At 46.5% G+C, this 24,130-nt stretch overlaps 2 protein-coding genes and 2 pseudogenes across 2 annotated transcripts; 3 read left to right on the forward strand and 1 right to left on the reverse strand.

Annotated features, from left to right (window-relative positions):
- Nucleotides 1-3,033: 3,033 nt before the first annotated feature.
- LOC117310336 (melanoma-associated antigen B3-like) lies at nucleotides 3,034-4,350 on the forward strand. Its single transcript, XM_033849756.2, has one exon. It carries the CDS (start codon nucleotides 3,034-3,036, stop codon nucleotides 4,063-4,065), a length of 1,032 nt encoding a protein of 343 aa, XP_033705647.1. The 3' UTR covers nucleotides 4,066-4,350.
- Nucleotides 4,351-10,850: 6,500 nt separating this feature from the next.
- Nucleotides 10,851-11,616, forward strand: LOC117310218 (melanoma-associated antigen B4-like; annotated as a pseudogene).
- Nucleotides 11,617-13,539: 1,923 nt separating this feature from the next.
- LOC101329412 (ubiquitin-conjugating enzyme E2 D3 pseudogene) lies at nucleotides 13,540-14,009 on the reverse strand (annotated as a pseudogene).
- Nucleotides 14,010-22,468: 8,459 nt separating this feature from the next.
- LOC117310378 (melanoma-associated antigen B1-like) lies at nucleotides 22,469-23,515 on the forward strand. The gene has a single exon (XM_033849922.1). The coding sequence runs from the start codon at nucleotides 22,469-22,471 to the stop codon at nucleotides 23,513-23,515; it is 1,047 nt and encodes a 348-aa protein (XP_033705813.1).
- The last annotated feature ends 615 nt before the right edge of the window (nucleotides 23,516-24,130 follow it).

Raw genomic sequence — 24,130 nt, forward strand, 5'->3', positions numbered from 1 at the left:
TTGTTTATTCGAGATGTTTCCTCTGTTTCTTAAGGTAGGATTGTATTGCTATAAAATTCTGTCTTAGAACTGCTTTTGCTGCATCCTTATAGATTTGGGTAATCGTGTCTCCATTGTCATTTGATTCTAGGTATTATTTCCCCTTTGATTCTTCAGTGATCACTTGGTTATTAAGTAGTGTATTGTTCAGCCTCCATGTGTTTGTATTTTTTACAGACCTTTTCTGTAATTGATATCTTGTCTCATAGCGTTTTGGTTAGAAAAGATACTTGATACGATTTCAAGTTTCTTAATATTTACCAAGGCTTGATTTGTGACCCAAGATTGATCTATCCTGGAGAATGTTCCATGAGCACTTGAGAAAAATGTGTATTCTGGTTGTTTTTGGATGGAGTGTCCTATAAATATCAATAAGTCCATTTGTTTAATGTATCATTTAAGCTTGAGTTCCTTATTTATTTCATTTGGATGATCTGTCCATTGGTGAAGTGGGGTGTTAAAGTCCCCTACTATGAATGTGTTACTGTCGCTTTCCCCTTTTAAAAGCTGTTAGTGTTTGCCTTATAATATTGAGGTGCTCTTATGTTGGGTGCATAAATATTTACAATTGTTTACATCTTCTTAGATCGATCCGTTGATCATTATGTAGTGTCCTTCTTTGTCTCTTCTAATAGTCTTTATTTTAAAGTCTATTTTGTCTGTTATGAGAATTGCTACTCCAGCTTTCTTTTGTTTCCATTTGCATGGATATCTTTTTCCATCCCCTTACTTTCAGTCTGTATGTGTCTCTAGGTCTGAAGGGGTCTCTTGTAGACAGCATATATATGCGTCTTGTTTTTGTATCCATTTAGCCAATCTGTGTCTTTTGGTGGGAGCACTTAGTCCATTTACATTTAAGGTAATTCTCAATATGTATGTTCCTATTCCCATTTTCTAAATTGTTTTTGGGCTCGTTATTGTAGGTCTTTGCCTTCTCTTGTGTTTCTTGCCTAGAGAAGTTTCTTTAGCATTTATGTAAAGCTGGTTTGGGTGGTGCTGAACTCTCTCAGCTTTTGCTTGTCTGTAAAGGTTTTTAATTTCTACCTCTATCTGAATGAGATCCTTGCTGGGTAGAGTAATCTTGGTTGCAGGTTTTTCTCCTTCATCACTTTCAGTATGTCCTGCCACTCCCTTCTGGCTTACTTGATTAATATGTGTCTTGGCGTATTTCTCCTTGGATTTATCCTGTATGGGACTCTCTGTGCTTCCTGGACTTGATTAACTATTTCCTTTCCCATATTAGGGAATTTTTCAACTATAATGTCTTCAAATATTTTCTCAGTCCCTTTCTTTTTCTCTTCTTCTTTTGGAACCCCTATAATTCAAGTGTTGGTGCATTTAATGTTGTCTGAGAGGTCTCTGAGACTGTCCTCAGTTCTTTTCATTCTTTTTTCTTTATTCTGCTCTGCAGTAGTTATTTCCAGTATTTTATCTTCCATGTCAGTTATCCGTTCTTCTGCCTCAGTTATTCTGCTATTGATCCCGTCTAGATTATTTTTCATTTCATTTATTGTGTTGTTCATCATTGTTTGTTTCATCTTTAGTTCTTCTAGGTCCTTGTTAAATGTTTCTTGCATTTTGTCCATTCTATTTCCAAGATTTTGGATCACCTTTACTATCATTATTGTGAATTCTTTTTCAGGTAGACTGCCTATTTCCTCTTCACTTGTTCGTTCTGGTGCATTTTTATCTTGCTCCTTCATCTGCCGTGTGTTTTTCTGTCTTCTCATTTTGCTTATCTTGCTGTGTTTGGGGTCTTCTTTTTGCAGGCTGCAGGTTCGTAGTTCCTGTTGTTTTTGATGTCTGTCCCCAGTGGCTAAGGTTGGTTCAGTGGGTTGTGTAGGCTTCCTGGTGGAGGATACTAGTGCCTGTGTTATGGTGGATGAGGCTGGAACTTGTCTTTCTGGTGGGCAGGTCCACGTCTGGTGGTGTGTTTTGGGGTGTCTTTGGCCTTATTATGATTTTAGGCAGCCTCTCTGCCAATGGGTGGGCTTGTGTACCTTTTTTGCTAGTTGTTTGGCATAGGGTGTCCAGCACCGTAGCTTGCTGGTCGTTGAGTGAAGCTGGGTGCTGTTGTTGAGTTGGAGATCTCCGGGAGATTTTCGCCGTTTGATATTATGTGGAGCCTGGAGGTCTCTTGTAGACCAGTGTCCTGAAGTTGGCTCTCCCACCTCAGAGGCACAGCACTGACTCCTGGCTGCAGCACCAAGAGCCTTTCATCCGCACGGCTCCTCAGTTTGGGATGATTCGTTGTTTATTCAGGTATTCCACAGATGCGGGGTACATCAAGTTGATTGTGGAGATTTAATCCGCTGCTCCTGAGGCTGCTGGGAGAGATTTCCCTTTCTCTTCTTTGTTTGCACAGCTCCCGGGTTTCCCCTCCTTTATTTCTGATGGTATCAGATTGGTGAGAGCCAAGGCAAGGACCCTGAATGAGGACTGAGGACCCCAAGGAGCCCAGGACAGAGTCCCATAGAGCTGTCAGCTGTGGGTGCCCCCTGGCAGGGGTGCTAGGCTGAGGTGCCCCTTCACTTCTTCTTAAGGTATCCCAGGAAGATGAGGATCTGGGTCTGAGGTATAAATTTAGAGCAGCACAGAGGAGGGGGCCCAGGCCCTGCCCAAAGTTGATATGATGGTCCTGCATATGAACTGAGGGGACCCCAATGCTCCAGAGTAGAGGGGGCTCCACAAGGACTAGATAATTGCCCACTGCTGCTCTCAGCCCCAATAAGCACCAGGCAGGGCTGGCAGGCTGCAGCCTGAGGCTCACTTTAATTATTTCCACAGGGTTCTTAGAGGACAGGGTGATCAGAACAGGAGTCCTGTGTGTTCGTAGAGCAGGGCCCACATGGAAACCTGAAGAGCGGCCCTCTTAAAGGCAGGGTGGTACCTCCCTGCTGTAGGCACTCACACCCTCTCATCCTCTCGCATCTCTGCCAGATCACCCCACTGTCCTACCTGCGTTCCTGCCTTTTGTCCCTGACCACAGTCACCATGCCTCGGGGGCGGAAGAGTAAGCTCCGCACCCGTGAGAGACGCCGCCAGGCCCAAAGTGGGACCCAGGGTCTGATGGGTGCTCAGGCCACTGCAGCTGAGGAGGAAGCCGCCTCGTCTTCATGTCCTTCTCTTGGGGTTACTACTCGGAGAAAGCCGGGTGCTAAGTCACGTAGCACTCTCAAGAGTCCTCAGGGGGCCCTAGCCACCACCACTAATCCTGCAGGTGTTTCTCCCGCAAGATCAAACAAAGGAGCCAAAGGCCAAATGAAGAAAAAGCACAGTTCCTCTCAGGCCCCCGTCTCCGCCGTGCGGTCTCGAAAAGGCCCTCTAAGGAGGACAGCGAGTGTGTTGGTGCAGTTCCTGGTGCACATGTATAAAATGAAAAAGCCTGTTAGGAAAGCACATATGCTGAAGTTTATCGCTAAGAAGTACCAAAATCGATTCCCTGAGATCCTCAGAAGAGCTTCCTTCAGCATGGAGATGCTATTTGGTGTTGACTTAAAGGAGGTCGACCGTACCAAGCATACTTATACCTTTGTCAGCAAAATGGCTCTCCCCAACGATGGGACCATGAGCCGTGGCAGTGGGTTACCCAAGACCGGTCTCCTGATGTACATTCTGGCTGTGATCCTCATGAAGGGCAACTGCGCCACAGAGGAGAATATCTGGGAATTCCTGAATAAGATGAGAGTCTATGCTGGGAAGAGGCACTTCATATTTGGGGAGCCCAAGAAGCTCATCACCCAAGATTGGGTGAAGCTGAAGTATTTGGAATACCGGCAAGTGGCCAACAGTGATCCAGCGCGCTACGAGTTCCTGTGGGGCCCGAGAGCACATGCCGAAACCAGCAAGATGAAAGTCCTGGAGTTCCTGGCCAAGGTCAATCACACCGTCCCCAGTGCCTTCCAGTCTTGGTATGAAGAGGCTTTGAAAGATGAGGAAGAGAGAGCCCAAGCCAGTGGATGTTCCAGTGTTCTGTCCAGCTCCTCCCACACAGAATCTGAGGCAAATTCTGCACTTTGTGGCTGAAGAGAGCATTCAATATTTCAAGTAGTGTAGGGCTGGGTGTGACAGAGGGAACACTGTATAATACCTTTGTGTTCCTGTTCTGTATGGGGAATTTGGAAATACGTCTTTGTTTTTTGCTGTTTTTCAAACGTTACTCCTAAATGAAATTTTATTTAGCGTTAGAATGTAAGTTTATGAATTACATCAGTCATACTTACTGTTGTTTATCAGGTTTAAGAATAAGAGTTTTGCTGTTTTGTAAAACATATTGGGAAAACTTCCATCTTATTTAGTAATTTGGTGGAAGATAACATGGCATTGCAATATGCAATTCCTTGAAAATGTGAAAAAGTTAAGTATAGTATAGTATAGTGTATGTAGTATAGTATAGAAAAAGTAAGATGGTCAATATTTGGTTTACTAATTCCTTTTACTCTGTTTTATAAAATTAGAAATAACAGTATGTGCTTGGCTCATTCAAAAATGTAGAATTAAATCATAATAAATTAGACCTCATGCTCACAGGCTCGTTTATTCCCCAAACATGAATTGAGTATCTGCTCTTAGAAGGCTCCTTGCTAGTACTGTGAGAGCTGAGAAGAAGGAGACCTAGCCACTGACCATAAAATTATAGAGCCGAGAAGCAGCTATCATATAAAGAAAATGGTGATGTATACTCTAAGACCAAAAGGTCAAATGAAAAGGCAGGATAAGAAAGGAGAAGGGGTGGTTTCACATGATAGCAGTCGAATGTAAATTCCCTGATGCAAGGCAGTGGTGGGCCTTGGGAAAAATGTAAGTCCTTCAGTGGGAGGTAATTATAAGTTAGGTGCGTGGTGGGCTAGATGAGACTGATAATTTTGAGCAGGGGCCAGATCCTCAGATGGTGGGCCGTACAGTTGAAAGACAAAGCCTGGAATGGGAAACTGCCCTTAGCAGTTACAGGCACACTTCATTTTGTTGTGCTTTGCTTTATTGTATTTCACAGATAGTGCTTTTTCTTTTCTTTTTTTAACAAATTGAAGGTTTGTGTCAACCTTGCTTCCAGCAAGTCTTTCAGTGCCATTTTTCCAACAACGTATTCTCACTTCATGTCTCTGTGTCACATTTTGGTAATTCTCACAATATTTCACACCTTCCACCAGCAAAAAGATGGACTCGCTGAAGGTTCAGATGCTGGTTAGCATTTTTTAGCAAAAATGTATTTTTTAATTAAGGTATGTACATTGTTCCTTGACATAATACTATTGCACGCTTAATAGACTGCAGTATAGTGTAAACATAAATTTTGTAAGAGCACTGGGAAACCAAAAAATCCTTGTGACTCACTTTATTGTGCTATTCACTTTATTTTGGGGGTCTGGAACCAAACCTGCAATATCTTCGAGGTCTCCTTTTACTTTGGGGTTGTGGGTAAATCAGAGAGAAATCACCTGAGGCAGGAATAGAATGTGTCCTGTGCTCTTGTCCCAGTGCAGGTGAACACTATGCAAATTAGATGTTTTATTCACGCTGTCATGTCTCCAGGGAGTTTCTGAGAAATAAGGGTGGTACTCCCCTGAGGGGTGGGGGTGCCCAGAAGCCACTGGTCTGGCACTCTTTGCCCTAGTTGGGGGAGCCAGAGCCCACTCCACGAAAAAAATCATTCAAATTAAGTTATCTTGATTGTAATTTGGCAAACTCTAGGCAAGGAATAGATATTCGTGGGTGGTTAAATGAATGAAAGTGGGAGTGGTTTATAAAGAAGGGCAGCTGAGAGGGAGGTACGTTTTAGGTCCGTGAAACATTTTAGAGCTTCGTGTTGCATCTACTGAGGAAGTCTACCTCATGTTGACCTTGAGTGACATACTCTAACAGGGAAATACTAGTTTTCCTTGCTAAGCAGGATTTTGCCTGATAGGGGTTTCTTTGCCCTAGAGCCCTGCTTATTCTCTGGCATCTCCTGGATTGAAAGTTAAATCTCAGTGTAGTGGGTTGAAACTCCAGGGGACAAATTAATCATAGTAAGAACTGGCATCCTTGAAAGTCTCAGTACCGGCCAGGCAATGGGCCAGGCACTTCACAGGCATTATATAAATTCTATCAGTCCCCAAGGCAGAGCTTCTCAAACCCATTTCACAGATGAAAAGACCGAGGCTCACAGAGTTTGGTAATGTGTTCAGTTTCACACAGCTGTTAAGTGACAGTGTTGGAACTAGACTCCTGGCCTAACTAAGTCTGACGCCCACACTTTTCCATTCCTCCCAGCCCGAGGCCAACTTTGTGTTCCTTAATTCACCTTACTTCTCACTCACTACAAAATATATCTCAGGTGATAAAAAGGAGGACTCTGTGCCCAAAACACTGGATGGGAATACATAAGCACAGCAATAAGTGTCTCAAAATAGTTGAAAAGGGTGAAGAAAGCAGAGGAAGATATTTAGTGACAGTATGATCATCTACATATCCAAAGTCAGATAACCTCAAAAGATCAGGGGCTCAGAAAATCATGCTGGACAGCCCTTCGCATTTGGAAGTTAAATCTATTCAAAGAGAAGTTACATAAAAGGCTAAGTCTTGCTGGTAAAGAGAAGGGAAAAACCAATGTATTTTTTTTCTTTGACAGCACATCCATCCTGCCTTGTGTTACAACTTCCCTACTTCACATCACTCCTGGGACGGAGACCCAGTCTCTGAAGGGTTTGCAATAGGGAAACCGGTCAAGAGTTTTCAGGGATGGGCCCTTTCCCAGGAAGCCTTTAATCAAGAAACAGGAGCCACGATGAAGGGCCCCTTACGGGTGGCCTGGGGAGAGCAACATGCCAGGCAAAGTTGTCAGCCTGAGCATGCCCTCACTTACTCTTCAGGGTTCTCAGGGACTTGTGAGTCCTACCTAGGAGGATGAGCTCAGGTCAGTAGAGGGAGGAGTCCCAGTCTCTGCCACATGTGGTGGTGAGGACCCTGAATGAGGAATGAAGGAAGCACACCCGCCACCCCCGAACAGTGTGTCCCATGGACTCCTGACCCTGCCGTCAGCCCTCAGAGTCCCCAGACAGCCTTGTCAAGATGTGGCTGAACCTGATTTCCACGTAAGAGGTTGAGAAAGTGAAGACTTTGGCCTGAGGTTGGCCAACTCAGGTCAGTAGAGATAGGATTTCCAAGGTGCGCCAGGAGGAAGGTGAGCACCCTGAAGAGTTCAGGGCCCACCAAACCCATATCAGCGGAGACCTCACAGAATCCTCCCTGTTGCCGTGACAGATCCTGGTGTAAATGTCAGGAAGAGACGGCCTCATATCCTTCTCGGGGATCACAGAAAAGTGCGGAACTTGGTTTGAGGGGGAGGTCCCAGGGCAGCAGAGGGGGGAATCTTAGGCCTTCACGTGAGTCAGATTTAGGGTACTGAGTTAGAACCCTGAGTGGGATCACCATCATATGGTCTCAACCTGCCTGATACAGTTGTCACTCATGGCATGGCAGGTGTGGCCAAGTAAGGCCACCCTCACCTCCTATTGGATCTCAGGGAAATAAGAGCCTTTCTCTGAAGAAATGTCCTCAGGTCGAGAAAGAGGGGAGCCTCAGGCCCTGCCAGGAGTCAAATCAAGGAAACTGAGTGAGGACTGAGAGGCCCACCCACTCTTGCATAGAGGGGAAAACTGGCCCTGCACCTGCACTCAAGACTTAAATCCCCACGGAAGGGTGTGAGGCTGAGCAACAACCACCACCCCTCATCAGTTTTTTTTTTAGTTCACTTTATTTTTTTTTAAAGCAGTTTTAGGTTCACAACAAAATGGAGCAGAAAGTACAAGGAGTTCCCATGTACCCTCTTCCCCGACACAGCTCACACCTCCCCCACTATCAACATCCGCCATCAGAGTGGGCCGTTTGCTACGATCTATGAAGCTACATTGACACATCATTAGCACACAAAGTCCAGAGTTACATTAGGCTTCATTCTTGGTGGTGTACACTTTGTGGGTTCTGACGAACGTATGATGACTTGTATCTACCATTATAGTGTCATACAGAGTAATTTCACTACCCTAAAAATTCTCTGTGCTCTATTCATCCCTCCCTGCCCCCAACCCCTGGCAACCACTGGTCTTTTTGCTTTTTCTATAGTTTTGCCTTTTTCCAGGATGTCATGTAGTTGGAATCACGCAGCATGTAGCCTTTTAAGATTAGTTTCTTTCACTTAGTAGTACACATCTAAGGTTCCTCCATGTCTTTTCATGGTTTGATATTTATTTCTAGCACTGAACAGTATTCCATTATTTATCCATTTACCTGCTGAAGGACACCTTTGTTGCTTTTAAGTTTTGGCAGTTATGAGTAAAGCTGCTATAAACATCGGTGTGCAGGTTTTTGTGTGGATGTAAGTTTCCAACTCATTTTGGTAAATAACAAGGAGCATGATTACTAGATTGTATGGTAAGAGTATGTTTAGTTGTTTTTTTTTTAAAAAAACAATTTATTGAGGTAGGATGGGCATACAAAAACCGTACATATTTAATGTATACAAATTGATGAGTTCGGCGATAAGTATCCACTTGTGAAACTATCAGTCACCGCAGTTTATGCCATAAACCTATCTATGACCTCCAAATGTTTCCTCCCACCCTTTTTATTTTGTGTGTGTGATAAGAACACTTACCATAAGATTTAACCTGTTAGAAAGTGTACAATATAGTATTCTTAACTGTAAACTCTATGCTGTATAGTAGATCCCTAGGATTTACCTTGCATAACTGAAACTTTGTAACTTTTGATTAAAACCTTCTCATTTTCCCCATCTCCATAGCCCCTGGCAACCACCACTCTACTCTCTGCTTCTCTGACTTTGACTATTTTAGATTCCTCATATAAATGACATCATGTAGTATTTGTCCTTCTGTGTCTGGCTTATTTCACTGGAACATAATGTTCTCTAGATTTATTCACGCTGTCATAGCTGGAGAAGTTTTAGCTTCTTTTTAAAGCTGAATGATATTCCATTGTATGTATACTTTACACTTTATCCATTCATCCATCGGTGGACATTTAGGTTGCTTCCATAGCTTGGCTATTAGGAATAATGCTGCAATGAACATGGGAATGCAGATATCTCTTCAAGGTCCTGATTTCAATTCCTTTGGATAGTAGTGGGATTGCCGATAATATCATATGTTATTTTTGATTTTTTTTTTTTTTTTTTTTTTGCGGTATGCGGGCCTCTCACTGCTGCGGCCTCTCCCGCTGCGGAGCACAGGCTCCGGACGCGCAGGCTCAGCGGCCATGGCTCACGGGCCCAGCCGCTCCGCGGCACATGGGATCCTCCCGGACCCGGGCACGAAGCCACGTCCCCCGCATCGGCAGGCGGACTCTCAACCACTGCACCACCAGGGAAGCCCTATTTTTGATTTTTTGAGGAGCCTCCATACTGTTTCCCATAGTGGCTGGACCAATTTACATTCCCACCAACAGTATAGAATATGTTTAGTTTACTGAGAAGCTTGCAAACTGGCTTCCAAAGTGGCTATACCATTTGCATCACCACCAACAATGAAAGCGTTCTTGTTGAATCCCATCCTCACCAGCATTTGGTGCTGTCAGTCCTCTGGATTTTGGCACGTAGTGGTTTCTGGTTGTAATTTTAATTTGCAGTTCCCTAATGGTACATGATGGTGAGCATCTTTTCATATGCTTGTTTGCCATCTGTATATCTTCCTTAGTGAGGTATCTGTTCATATCTTTTGTCCATTTTTTAATTCGGGTTGTTAGTTTCCTTCTTATTGAATTTTAAGAGTTCTTTGTATATTTTGGATAAAAGCCTTCATCAGATCTGTCTTTTGCAAATATTTCCTCTGAGACTGTAGCTCATCTTCTTGTTCTCTTGATGGTGTATTTTTGCAGATTAGAAGTTTAAGGGAATGAAATCTAGCTTATCAATTATTTCTTTCATGGATCCCCATCCCATTTTTTATGAGTTCTGGAAGGAGGTGAGATCCTTGGTCTGAAGGTCCAGCCCTCAGTCAGCAAAAGGAAGAGTCCATGACCCTGTGCGGTATCCAAGTGAGGACTCCAAATGATGACTTAGGATCTAACAAGCTCAGGACAGAGAGGTACCCACAGAGCTTTAACTACTGGGTTCCCCCTGATAAGAGTGGTGGGCTGAGGTGCCCCTCTCACTTCCTTCTTGTGGGTCCCGGAGAGCTTTGGGGTGTCACCTTTAGAGTAACAGAGAGGGGAGTTTCCAGGCCTTGCCAAGAGCTGTCATGATAATCCTGAAGCTAAACATAGAAGACCCCCTACACTGAAAAACACAAGTGGCCCCACTATCAACCATGCTGTCACCCTAGTCAGTAAAACACAGGGCAGGCAGGCTGCAGCCTAAGGCTCACCGTTTCTCCACTGGGTTCTCAGGGACAGGTTGACCAGGAGAACAAGAGCCCTGCAGAGTCCTAGGGCAGTGCCCTCAAGGAAACCTGCAGAGATGGACTTGGTTAAAGCTTACGTGGAATCTCCCTGCTGAAGGTCCTCACATCATCTCATTCCCCCTCCTCCTCCCTCCTCCAAGTGCGGGCATCACCCACACTCCCGCCTGCTGTTCCTGATCACACTCATCATTCCCTAGGGTCACAAGAGTAAACTCAGTGCTCGTGAGAAATGCCAGCATGCCCGGGGTGAGACCCAGGATCTCCAGGGTGCTCAAACCACTGAGCAGGGAAGAGTCCCCCTTCTCTTCCTCTCCTGTTTTGGGGATGTTTCCTTGGACTCCCCGGTGGCTGGCATTCCTAGGAGCCTCAGAGATCCACATCCACCATCGTTACTTCTCAGCTATTTCATGCACAATGTCCGAAAAAGATGTCAAGAGCCAAGATGAGAAAGTGCACGTCGCTCTAAAGCCTCAGCCTCCACTGAGAGCTTACGGAAGGACCTTCTAACCATGAAGGCAGGGATGTTGATGCAATTCCTACTGCAGAAATATAAAAGAGCCCATCATGAAGGTAGACGTGCTGAAGGTTGTCAACAAAATGTACAGGAAACAATTCCCTGAGATCCTAAGGAGAGCCACTGAGCACATGGAACTGGTCTGCGGCCTTGACTTGAAGGAAGTCAAGCCGAGTGGTGATTCCTATGCCCTTGTCAGCAAGCTAGATCTCACCGATGATGGGCGTCGGAGCAGTGGCGGGCGGTTTCGGAAGAATGGGCCCCTGATGCCTGTCCTCGGTGTGATCTTCTTGCATGGCGACCACGCCTCTGAGGAGGAGATCTGGGAATTCCTGAATGTTTTGGGTGTTTTTGATGGAAAGAGGCACTTCATCTTGGTGGAGCCCAGGAAGCTTATCACAGAAGATTTGGTGCAGGAAAATACCTGGTGTATCATCAGATGCGTGACAGCGATCAAGAGCCCAAGCTGAAACCAGCAAAATGAAAGTCCTGGAGTTTTTGGCCAAGGTCGATGATAGGGTCCCCACTGCCTTCCCATCCTGGTATGAAGAGGCTTTGAGAGATGAGGGAGAGAGAGCCCGAGCCAGGGCTGCAGCCAGGGCTGGCACTACTGCCATGGCCAGTGCACATTCCAGGGCCACATCCAGTCGCTCCTGTCACCCTTAGTGAGGTAGAGGCTGATTCTTCACTTTGTGGTTGGTAAAGCCTGTTAACCAGTGTTCCTGATATGCATAAATTCCTGTTGGCTTATTTTTTTGGTAATTTTCAAGTGATCTTCTTTTCAAAAGAAAGTTTATTTAGATTCAGAACAAGCTTATGAATGACATGGGCACACACTTATTGCTCTTTATCAGATTTAGAAGTAAGAATTTTGTTTTTTGAAATACAAATTGAAAATTTTTAAATCATCGATGTGATCCAGAGCAAGACTGCATGGAATTGGAATAGGGATATCCTTGGTAATGTAAAAGAACTCCCCAGTAAAATAGGATAAGAAGATAGAGAAAACAAATTAAAATTGTTCACCTATGGGTTTGGTGTACTCCATTCAGTCTTTCTTTTCCAAAATTTAAAAGATATACACCTTTTAAAGTCAGGAAAAGATATATATCTTTTGCATTTAGGATGTGCTTAAATTATTCAAGAAAATATGAGTTTATGGGACTGTAAATTGATGCAGCCACTATGGAAAACAGTATAGAGGTTCATCAAAATATTGAAAATAGAACTACCGTGCGATCCAGCAATTCCACTCCCGGAAATTTATCTGAAGGAAAAGAGAACAACAACTTTTTTGAAAAGATATCTGCACCCCCCCATATTCATTTATTTACCATAACCAAGACATGAAAACAACGTAAGTGTTCATTGATGGATGAATGGATAAAGAAAATGTGATACACACACACTCACACACACAGTCATACTCTCACTCTCCCTCGGATATTATTCAGCCATTTAAAAAAAAAAAAAAGGAAATCCTGCCATTTGCAATAACACAGAGGGACAGACAAAGACAAATACTATATGATCTCACTTATATGTGGAAATTTAAAAAAAAAAACACCCAGAGAACAGATTGGTGGTTGCCACAGGTGTGGGGTGGAGGATGGATGAAATGGGTGTAAATGGCCAAACGGTACAAACCATTTACAAAATAAAGAAGTCCTGGGGCTGTAATGTACAGCATGGCGACTATAGTTAATAATACTGTATTGTATATTTGAAAGTTGTTAAGAGAGTAGATCTTTTTTAATTGAGGTATAGTTGATGTACAATATTTTATAAGTTTCATGTACACAACAGAGTGATTCACAATTTTTAAAGGTTATATTCCATTTACAGTTATTATAAAATACTGGCTATATACCGTTTGTTGTGCAATATATCTTTGTAGCTTATTTATTTTTATTTTACTTTTATTTTTTTGCGGCACGCCGGCCTCTCACTGTTGTGGCCTCTCCCGTTGCGGAGCACAGGCTCCAGACGCGCAGGCTCGGTGGCCATGGCTCACGGGCCCAGCCGCTCCGCGGCATGTGGGATCTTCCCGGACCGGGGCACGATCCCGTGTCCCCTGCATCGGCAGGCGGACTCTGAACCACTGCGCCACCAGGGAAACCCGCTTATTTATTTTATACATAGTATTTTGTATTTCTTAATCCCCTATCCTTCCCCTGCCCCTCCCCCTTCCCTCTTCCCACTGGTAACCACTAGTTTGTTCTCTATATCTGTGAGTCTGTCATATTTCCCTAGTTTGCTTTATTTTTGAAATTCTCCATATAAGTGGTATCATACAGCGTTTTTCTTCCTCTATCTCTTATTTCACTTAGCATAATACCCTCCAACTCCATCCATGTTGTTGCAAAATGGCAAAAGTTCGTTCTTTTTTTGTGGCTGACTAGTATTCCATTGTGTGTGTGTGTGTGTGTGTGTGTGCACGCGTGTGTGTGTATAAAGAAGATGTGGTATATACATCTTGGCAATTGTCAGTAATGTTGCTATGAACATTGGGGTGCATGCATCTTTTCGAATTAGTGTTTCTTTCCTTTTTTAACAGTAATTTAAAGTTTATTCTGGCTATAATGCAGGTTATTCTGACTTTAAGGTAGCATACCTGGCATACTTCTGAGTCCGTTCCTGAGAAATTCTTTTGTACTTCTCTCTCTCTGTTTTATAGATCCATGCAGTCTATGGCACTAGGGGGGGTCATCTGGGTCTGGATCATATAGCAGTGAACAAATGGATGAAAGAACGTTAGAAACAATTAAAGGAGGAGACCACTGTGATCTTAGAATATTGAGACAAATGCTGCCATTAGTGTTAATGTCTGAATGATAAATTCTTGTTGCAAATGCAACCTTAGGTAGTTTGAAGGGGTAGTCTGTAGGAAAATGAATTGTCAAAAGGAATACACCACCTTGATATGGGTTTTCATTAGCTTCCATAATTGTGGCTTGCCAATGAAACATATTATCCCCAGCTGGACCTGCAGAGCAGTGTGCTGGAGGGTCACGGGCCAAATCACTAAGTTCCTTATTAATCCCTTTCAGCACCATAGTCTGTGCTTTTCCTCTGGCCCCTCACAGTCCTGGTGTGTGCTCAAAGATCCGGTCAAAACTCTTGATTATCCGGGCGGCTGGGAAGGAGTCTTTTCATCCTATCCTGGCTCTGCCAGACACAGGCACCTTCTTACTAAACAGAGAGGTTGGACGGGGAGGGTGGGGTCAGAGGCATGTAGACGAAGCTGGGGGGAAGGGTAGATGAGCGGTGGAAACCCTTAGACTCAGAGAACCATCGAGAACCTGAAGGAGACCATCCAACTTAGTGAGGGGGTGGGGTTGTTGTTTTTTGTTTGTTTGTTTGTTTCTTTTGGATACATACCCAGGAGTGGAATTGCCGGGTCATATGGTAGCTCTATTTTTAGTTTCTGGAGGAACCTCCATACTGTTTTCCACAGTGGCTACACCTATTTACATTCCCACCAACAGTGTACAGATCTCCACGTGCTTGCCAGCATTTGTTATTTCTGTTCTTTTTGATGATGGCCATTCTGATAGGTGTGAGGTAATACCTCATGGTAGTTTTAATTTGCATTTATCTGATGATTAATGATGTTGACCATCTTTTCATTTGCCTGTTGGCCACCTGTATGTCTTCTTTGGAAAAATGTCTATTTAGGTCTTCTGCCCATTTTTTCGATTGGGTTATTTGGGGTTTTTTTTAACTGTTGAGTTATATGAGCTGTTTATATATTTTGGATGTTAACCCCTTATTGAGCATATCATTTTCAAATATTTTCTCCCATTCCACAAGTTGTCTTTTCATTTTGTCAGTGGTTTCCTTTGCTGTGCAAAAGCTTTTAACTTTAATTATATTCCATTTGTTTGCTTCTGCTTTTATTTCCTTTGCTTTAGGAGACAGATCTAAAAAAATATTGCTATGATTTATGTCAAAGAGTGTTCCACCCATGTTATCTTCTAGGAGCATTATGGTTTCCACTCGTATATTTAGGTCTTCAATTGGTTTTGAGTATATTTTTGTATGTAATGTTAGAGAATGTTCTAATCTCATTCTTTGACGTGTAGCTGGACAGCTACACGTCAAAGAATGAGATTAGAACATAAACAGAATTTGGCGATACAACAAAAGGAAATATGCATTTACATTTGAGCCAGTAACTCCAATTTTTCAGAAATTAACCCCGAAGGCACATCCACAACAATGTAAAAATACTGCAATGTCCGTGAATATATTAATTGATAAAAACATGGTATATTCACAGAGTGGAGCACTATACTATGTAGCTATAAAAAAGAATGAGCATGATCTTTGTAAACTAGTATGGGGTGCTTCCAGGATAGTTATGGATATAGATATATAAAAGAATGTGTGAGTTTGGGGCTAATGTCAGTGATACCAAGCCCAGTGCCTTCCCATCCTGGTATGAAGAGGCTTTGAGAGATGAGGAAGAGAGAGCCTGAGCCAGAGCTGCAGCCAGGGCTCATACTGCTACGCTGGCCAGTGGGTGTTCCAGGGCATGTCCCAAAGCTCCTCCAGTCCCTAGTGAAGGCTGAGCGGATACTTCACATTGTATTTAAAGAAAGCAGTCAGTCTTCCAACTAGTGGAGGGCCAAGGTGTGGCTCATGGGAACACAACATATAATATATTTGTGTTCCTAGACAATATGCACAAATCGGAGATTTTTCTTTTTTCTATTTTTAAATGTTGTTCCTTTCAATTAAAGATGTGTTTAGCTTCAGAGTCTAAGTTTATTAATGACATGACTCACACATTTAGTGCAGCTTATCAGGTTGAGAAATAAGAATTTTGGTATTATGTAACACAAACTGGAAATCCTCGAATCATTTCTTGTCATTCGGAACATTGGAATATGGATTTTTTGTGAAAAAGGAAATTATTCCACAGTAAAGTCTGTGTGATCATGAGATACAGAAAAAAAAACTGAAGAGGTATTCACTTCTTGGTTTGTTTTATTCCTTTTAGTCTTTCTTTGTAAAATTGAAGTATATATACCTGGATTTGGTTAGCTTACTTAAGAATGTGGGAGAAGTGAAATCACAGTATTTTGCCTTCTTGCACACGTGCTCTTTTTTTTTAATTTATTAATTTTTAGCTGCGTTGGGTCTTGATTGCTGCAAGGGCTTTCTTTAGTTGCGGCGAGTGGGTCTACTCTTCATTGTGGTGCGTGGGCTCCTCACTGCGGTGGCTTCTCGTTGCAGAGCACGGGCTCTAGGCACGTGGGCTTCAGTAGTTGTGGCACGTGGGCTTCAGCAGTTGTGGCTCGCGGGCTCTAGAGCGCAGGCTCAGTAGCTGTGGCACACGGGCTTAGTTGCTCCGCGGTATGTGGGATCTTCCCGGACCAGAGCTCGAACCCGTGTCCCCTGCATTGGCAGGCGGATTCTTAACCACTGTGCCACCAGGGAAGCCCTGATCTTTAATTGTTCAAATATCAATTTAGCGTCTGCTCTTCAGAAGGCTTTTGGATGGTACTGGGGATGCTAAGAAACATAGACCCAACCCCTGCCTGTAGAATTCTAGAGTCTAAGAGCAGCATTCATAGAAAGCAGCTGGTGAACGAAGATCTAAAGGCCCAATAAAAATAAGGGGTAAGAAGTGGGGGTTGAGGGGTTCCTCGTGAGGAGTCTAGTGTAAACGTCCTGATGCAAGGCACTTTGAGACTTTAGGACAATATAAAAGTCCTGCAGTGGGAGATAATTTTAAGTTAGGCCGTATGGTGAGCCAGCCAGTGAGGCTGTGGAAACACTGAACAGGGGCCAGACCCTCAGATGGTGGGTCTCAGAGTTGAGAGACTTAAGCCTGGAATGGAAAACTGCCCTTAACAGTTACTTTGAAATCATGAGTAAACCAGAGAGAAATCTCCACCCAGGGCAGGGATGGAACGTGCCCCGTGCTCCTGTCCCAGTGCAGGTGAACACAGTGCACAACCTAGGTGTTTTATGCACATCATCTCCAAGGAGTGTCTTTGAAATAAAGGTGACAGTAGTCTGAAACTGGAAACTCAGAAGCCAGTGGGCTGATACTCTTTGCTGGGGGACAAGGAGTCAGAGCCCATTCTATTAAAAGGGCATTCGCATTCAGTTTTTTTTTTTTTTTTTGGTTGTAATTCCGCAAAGTCTACGAGAGGTGTACATTTTCGGTGACGGTAAAATTAATGACGATAGGGGTTGTTTAGATGAAAGGGCAGCTTGGAAGGAAGAAAGAGTTAGTCTTGGAAGCAAATTCTAGAATATTTGAATTTCATTCAGTTGGAAGGAAAATGTAATTTTCATATTTGATTTATTGGGGAAATTAAAGATTCTTTGTAAACAGCACTTTGGACTGATTTGGTGTTCCATGTCCTAGAATGCCACATATTCTGATATCTCCTGGATTTAAAAATTCCTTCAGGGTGGGTGGTATCGTCTGCAGCCAAAATAATCATAATCATGGTAAAAACAGACATTGTGTAAAGTCTCAATGTGGTCCAGGCGCTGTGCCAGGTGTTTTACATACATTACCTGCATGCCACTAGCCCTGCAAAATAGGGCTTAACAAAGCCACTTCACCTGAGGCTCACAGAGCTTGGTGATGGACCTGAGTTCACACAGCTAATAGGTCACATGGCTGGGACTGGACTTCTGGTCTGAATTTGTCCAGAGCTCGCGCCATTCCACTCCTCCCAGCCTGAGGCTGATCATGAGTCAGTTAATTCACTGTGGTCATATGAGGATCACCCTGACTTTTAACTTGGAATTCTTAGGAGAGTAGGACCTTGATGTAAGACAAGCAGCTTCAGGAAAGCAGAGAGTGGAGTTACAGGATTGATCATGTGTCAAGGTGAGGATCTGAATGTGGACTAAGGGTAGCACGCACAGCATAAAAGGAGGCCCCGGAAAAATCTCTGATGCTGTCATCCCCGGGAAGCTCTGGCCATAGATGTCAGGTTGATTTCAGCCTGGAAAGTCTCAGTGAGGTGAGGGTCTCTGTCTAATGGGGTTGGCCTCAGTTTTGCAGAGAGAGAGATAGAGACCTGAGCCCTAACAAGAATTCATGTGACGATGCTGAGTGTTATGAGGGGACCCCCAAAAGCAGAGGGGGCCAAATAGAATTCTGTACAGTTCTTAGCCCTGGGAGACCCAGAAGAGCTACTGCTGAGTCATCCCCTCATTCCACCCGAGTGATCTCAGGGAGGGAAGGGCCTCATCTAGCAGGATCAGACTCCAGTTCTGCAGAGGGGGACGTCTTGGCCATAACCAGAGTCAAGGTGAGGACCCTCAGTGCTAATGAGGGGGTCTCTCCCCCAAGGAGGGAGGCTCACAGGGTGGCGCCCGTCTTGTCAGGCAGAGATGGTCGGAGCAGCGCCCTGACTTCCCCCCACTAGGGCCTCGGGGAGGTGAGGGCTTGGTTCGGAGGCTGGAGGACCCAGGACCATAGAGGGAGGGGTCCCGGGCTCTGATAGACGGCACCAGCAGGACACAGGGACCGCTGACCCCTGAACAGCGGGCGTTCCCGCAGAGTCCCGCCCCTACCGTCAGCCCTCGGAGACCCCACGCAGCGCCGGATGCGGCTCCCCCGGATTTCCGCTTCGGAAGTGAGGAGCCCGACCGGGAGCCGCGGCGTTTGTTCGTCCGAGCGTGGGTTTTCAGGACTCGTCCGGAGCCACGGTGAGGACCTGAATGTAGCCTGAAGGGACCTTCCCTCCCCTCTCCCCACTTAACAAAGGTAACCCCCCCGCCTCCCGCCCCTGCCTGCCATCAGCAGCGTGGGACCCTGATCTGACGTATATGCCAGAGGAGTTGCCGTCTGGAGGGCCTCAGAGAGTGGAGGGCCTTTGTCTACAGGGGCCGGCTTCTTAGGCAAAGGGTGTAGTCTTGTCCCCAGCAGGTGGAAAGTGGGACCTTCAGAGCTGACGAGGGTCCCTCCTTCCGAAAGGCGTGACTGCACGGGGCCCCCTCCCGACTTCACTCGCGCGATGCCCTAGAGTAATTCAGGCTGAGAGAACCCCTCATTTCTGCCTGGGGTGGGAAGTGGGGTTGGGGGCTAGGGGACGTTCGGGTAGAGAAAGGCCTTTATGGAAAGGGGGCAGGACTTCCCTGGCGGTCCAGTGGTTAAGACTCCTCGCTTCCACTGCAGCGGGCGCACCTTCGATCCCTGGTGGGGGAACAAAGATCCCACATGCCACATGGTGTGGCCAAAAAGAAAGGGCGGGGGCGTGGACCAAGGGGGTGTTCTGTACGCTAAGTGAAATAAGTCAGACAGAGAAAAACAAATACTGTATGATTTCACTTACATGTGGAAGCTGAAACACAAAACAAATGAACAAACAACAGAACAGAAACAGTTATGGATACAGAGAGCAAAAGTGGTTGGGGGAGGAGAGAAATTAGGTGAGGACAATTAAGAGATACAAACTACCAGTTACGAAGTAAATGCGTAAAGGGTGTGAAATGTAAAACAAGAGGTAGTTGGATGGATGGATGGATGGATGGGTGGATGGATAGATAGATAAGGCAACCCCATTAAGCTTAGGGAGGAGACTTGGCCCTAAAAGAAGCAGAGGTAGGACCATCAGTGTTAGTAAGCAGACCTCTCGTGAAAACAGGGAACTGCACAAATCAGCAGCCCTGCTCTCACACCTGGGAGTCCCCAGATAAGGTAGCCGGGATGTGGAGCCCCCGACTTCTCTTCTAGCTACTCAAGGAGGTGAGAGCTGCGGTCTGAGGCATGTAGATTCGGGTCAGTGGAGGGAGGAATCCCAAACCCTACCCGGACTGGACGCCAGAGTCCTGAATGAGGACTGAGGGAGCCACCAACTCCAGAACAGTGGGGTCGGAGAGTCCCACCCTTGCTGTTACCAGGCGTAGCCGAGCCCCAGATCAGCTTTGGCAGAATGAGGCTCACTCTGACTGTAAGCTCAGGTCCCAGGAAGATGAGGACCTTTTCTGACGGTCATGGGCTCACGTCAGCAGAGGGCAAAGTCCCAGGCAGGGTGCAGAGTCAAGGTGAAGATCCTGAGTGAGGAAATGGAGACTGCTCCATACACAGTGGAGAGAGCTGCATCTCATGCCGCCCCTGCCGTTAGCCCCGGGAGGCCCAGGGCAGAGCTGGCAGGCTCAGGTGCCCCCTAACTTCTGCCTGTGGGGTCTGAGGGAGATGAGGGCCTTGCTTTAAGGGCTGGCTTCCGGTTCAGCAGAAGAAGGGGAGTCCCAGGCCATGATCGATGTCAAGGCACAAATTCTATGTGAGGAATGAGACAACCGACTCCCCCAGAACAGAGGAGACCCCACAAAGTGCCACCTCTGCCTTCACCCTGGGAAGCCAGGTTTAGAGCTCTCAGGCTGAATTGCCCTCTCAGTTCCTCCAAGGGTGGTCTCAGGGACGTCAGGGTTTGGGTCTAATGGGAGAGGCCTCATTCAACATAGGGAAGAAGCCTGGTTCCTAACGAGAGTCAAGGTGGTAACACCGAGTGAACGTGAGGGAGCCCCACCCAGAAAGAAGTGAACCACATAGAATCTCATCCCTACTCTCAGACCTGGGAGGGAGACTCAGGCATGGTGACCTGATGAATATCACTCACGTTTTCCCGGACCATGGCAGGGAGGTGAGGAACCTCCTTGATGGGAGTATGGGCTCAGGTGAGCAGCCAGAGGATTTCCAGGTAATGCCAGGAACCAAGGAGAGGACCCTGAGAATTGAGGGGACCACCTACACCACAATAGTGAGGGCCACAGAATCTCTTCCTGCCTGTCAGCATTGCAAGTCCACACACAGTTGTAGCTAGAGAGACAAGAAAATTTTCTTTCTAGCGGGTCTTGGGGAGTTGGGGGCCTTAGTGTGAGGGGATAGACGTCAAGTCAACACACAGAGGATGTCCAAGTCCTGCTGTGCGTCAGGGTGAGGACACTGAGGGATGATGTAGATGCACACCCACCTAAAGCAGTGGGGGCCCACAAACTCCCACCCCCCTCAGCCCTGGGAAACCCCAGGTAGAGGTAGCCTGATGTGTCACCCCTCACTTCGGGCCCCAGGGACCCAGGCAGATGTGGGCCTTGATCTGAGGCCAGAAGACTCAGGTGGGCTGAGGGAGGAGCGTAAATGCCGTCTGAGTGAGGGCGGAAGAGGCCAACGATGCCGCAACAGTGGGGTCCCGTGGAGTCCAGCCCCTGCTACCAACCCAGGGAGGGCATGGACGGGGGTGACTGGCAGTGGCTCACCCTTTCTTTCATCTTGGGGATCTCAGGAAGGTGAGAATCTTAATGTAATGCAAGCGAACTCAGATCAGCGGAGGGAGGATTTCCGGGATTTGCCAGGACTCACGGAGAAGATGCTGAGGACTGTGGGGGGAAGTCCACCCCGTGCCAGCGGGGACCGCGCAGAGTCCCTCTCCATTGTCGTTCCTAGAGGCGCCCCCGGGCACAGATGTGAGGCAGAAGTGCCCATCAGTTCCCCACTCGGAACTCACAGGGAAGTCAGCATCTTGGTGTGATGGGTCAGCAGAGGGAGGAACCATAGACCCTCCCCTGAGTGAGAAATGGGGACCGTGAGGGAGGACCACACGTTATAGGGCCTCAGCCTGCCTGCTGCAGCTTTCAGCCTCTGGAGACTAGGGGCGCTGTGGCCAGGTAAGGCCATCGTCACTTCCACTGTTCGGTCTCAGGGAGCTGTGGGCCGTACTGTGAGGAAATGTCCTCAAGTCAAGAGAGAAAGGAGCCCCCAGATCCTCCCAGGAGACCCAGTGGGGACTGTGATTGACGACTGAAGGTAGCACACCCCCCTTCCACCGAATCAAAGGCATAATAAAGAGTCCTGCCCAGGCCTCTGCTCAGACCTTGAAGGCCCGGAGCATGGTTGTCAGGCGGAGGCTCCTCATTTCTTTGTATCATTTCTAAGGGAGACGAGATCCTTTGTCTGAAGGTGCCGCACCAGGGGCAGCAGGAGGGGTCCCAGACCCTTGGTATCGACAAGATGAGGACGCTGAATGGTTGAGGACCAACAAGTTCAGGACAGAGCAGCTCCCACAGAAGTGTCAGCGCTGTGCACCCCGACAGTGTCCATGACTCAGTTCCTTCTCGTGGGCCCCAGGGAGCTTTGAGGTGTCACCTTTAGAGCAGCACAGGAAAGAGGTCCCGGCCCTACCAAGAGTCTATGTGACAATCCTGTTCGTGAACGAAAGGGACCCTTGGAACCCAGAGAGGGCCTACCCTACCAGGATCTGTGGTCACCGCCGTCAGCCACAGGCAGGGCTGGCAGGCTGTAGCCTGAGGCTCACTCACTCTCGCTTCTTACCCTGGGTTCTCAGGGGACAGGCTGACCAAGAACAAGAGCCTAGTGGTTCCTAGAGCAGTGCCCTCAAGGAAACGTGCAGAGCGGCCTTCTTCAAGTCAGGGTGGGACCTCCCTGCTGAAGGTGCTCACACCCTCTCACCTTCCCTCCTCCAGGTTCCAGCATCACCTGCTCTCCTGCCCACTCCCCCGCTTGCTGTCCCTGCCCATAGTCATGCCTCGGGGGCAGAAGAGTAAGCTCCGTGCCCGTGAGAAGCGCCACCAGGCCCGGAGGGAGACCCAGAATCTCGGGGGTGCTCAGGCCACTGCAGCACAGAGAGAAGAGTCGCCCTCGTGCTCCTCTTCTCTTTCTCGGGGTACTCCCCCGAGCTCCCCTGCTGCTGGCACTCGCCAGGAGCCTCAGGGAGCCCCAGCCACTAGCTCTCGTGCTGCAGGGGTTTCAGGCCCAGGATCTGATGTGCGTGCCAAGGGCCCGGTTCAGGCAAGGAAAAGTTCCTCCCGCGCCTCAGCCTCCGGTGAGAGCTTTCAGAGAGATCCTCTGATCAAGAAGGTGGGAATGTTGATAGAATTCCTGCTGGAGAAGTATACAATGGAAGAGCCCATTATAAAGGCAGACTTGCTGAAGCTTGTGAACAAAAGGTACAAGGGGAAGTTCCCTGAGATCCTCAGGAGAGCTGCTGAGTGCGTTCAGCTGATCTTTGGTCTTGAGTTGAAGGAAGTCAAGCCGGGTGGTGATTCCTATACCCTTGTCAGCAAGCTACATGTCAGCGATGATGGGCGTCAGAGCAGTGGCGGGCGGTTTCAGAAGAATGGGCTTCTGATGCTTCTCCTCGGTGTGATCTTCTTGCGTGGCGACCGCGCCTCTGAGGAGGAGATCTGGAAATACCTGAATGTTTTGGGTGTTTATGTTGGAAGGTGTCACATAATCTTTGGGGAGCCCAGGAAGCTTATCACAGAAGATCTGGTGCAGGAAAAGTACCTGGTGTGTCGTCAGGTGTGCGACAGCGATCCCCCGCGCTATGAGTTCCTGTGGGGCCGGAGAGCCCGCGCTGAAACCACCAAGATGGAAGTCCTGGAGTTTGTGGCCAGGATCACTGGTACCGTCCCCAGTGCCTTTCCAGCCCATTATGAAAAGGCTTTGAGAGATGAGGAAGAGAGAGCCCAAGCCCGAGCCCGAGCCCGAGCTGCAGCCAGGGCTGGTACTCGAGTCAAGGCCAGTGCGCCTTCCAAGGTCATGTCTAGCAGTTCCTCCCACCCTTAGTGAGGTCTGAGGCAGCTTCTTCACTTTGTGTTTGACCAACGCTGCCAACCTTTTCAGTAGTGAGAGGCTAAGCTGGGGCTGGAAAGATCATAATATATATCTTCTTTGTGTTCCTGTTTTACAGTAGTATCTTTCAAATGTTGTTTCTTTCACTAGAATGTTTCTTTAGATTCAGAATCCAAGTTTATAAATGACATGGATCACATATTTGTTGTTGTTTATCAGGTTTAAGCGTAAGAGTTTAGGTACTGTGTAGTACGATGTGAAAACTCCTTGCATCTTTCTGGGGTTGGGGTTCTGGACTGAGATAATATGGCATTGGAATAGGAATTTTCTTGGAAATGTGAAAGAATGCTGTGGTTTTAAAATGAAAAGCAAAGTAAAGTTTAGTCAAATTTTGGTTTGTCTTATTCACCTTTGTCTTTCTCTTTGTAAAATTCAAAGATATACACCTAGATGTCCTTAGCTTATTCAAGAATGCCGACAAAATTAAATAGTAATAAGTTACATTCCTCACTCAGTGCCTCATTGATTCCCATCTGTAATTGAGCATCTGCTCTTTGGAAGGTTCTGTGCTGGTAGTGATGATGCTAAGATAAAAAAGACCCTGCACCT

This window comes from Tursiops truncatus, chromosome X (assembly GCF_011762595.2).
Source record: "Tursiops truncatus isolate mTurTru1 chromosome X, mTurTru1.mat.Y, whole genome shotgun sequence".
Taxonomy (NCBI): Eukaryota; Metazoa; Chordata; class Mammalia; order Artiodactyla; family Delphinidae; genus Tursiops; species Tursiops truncatus.

What these genes read in the sequence shown, in the direction of transcription:
- LOC117310336 (XM_033849756.2), top strand. Translation starts at nt 3,034, where the DNA reads ATGCCTCGGGGGCGGAAGAGTAAGCTCCGCACCCGTGAGAGACGCCGC.
- LOC117310378 (XM_033849922.1), top strand. Translation starts at nt 22,469, where the DNA reads ATGCCTCGGGGGCAGAAGAGTAAGCTCCGTGCCCGTGAGAAGCGCCAC.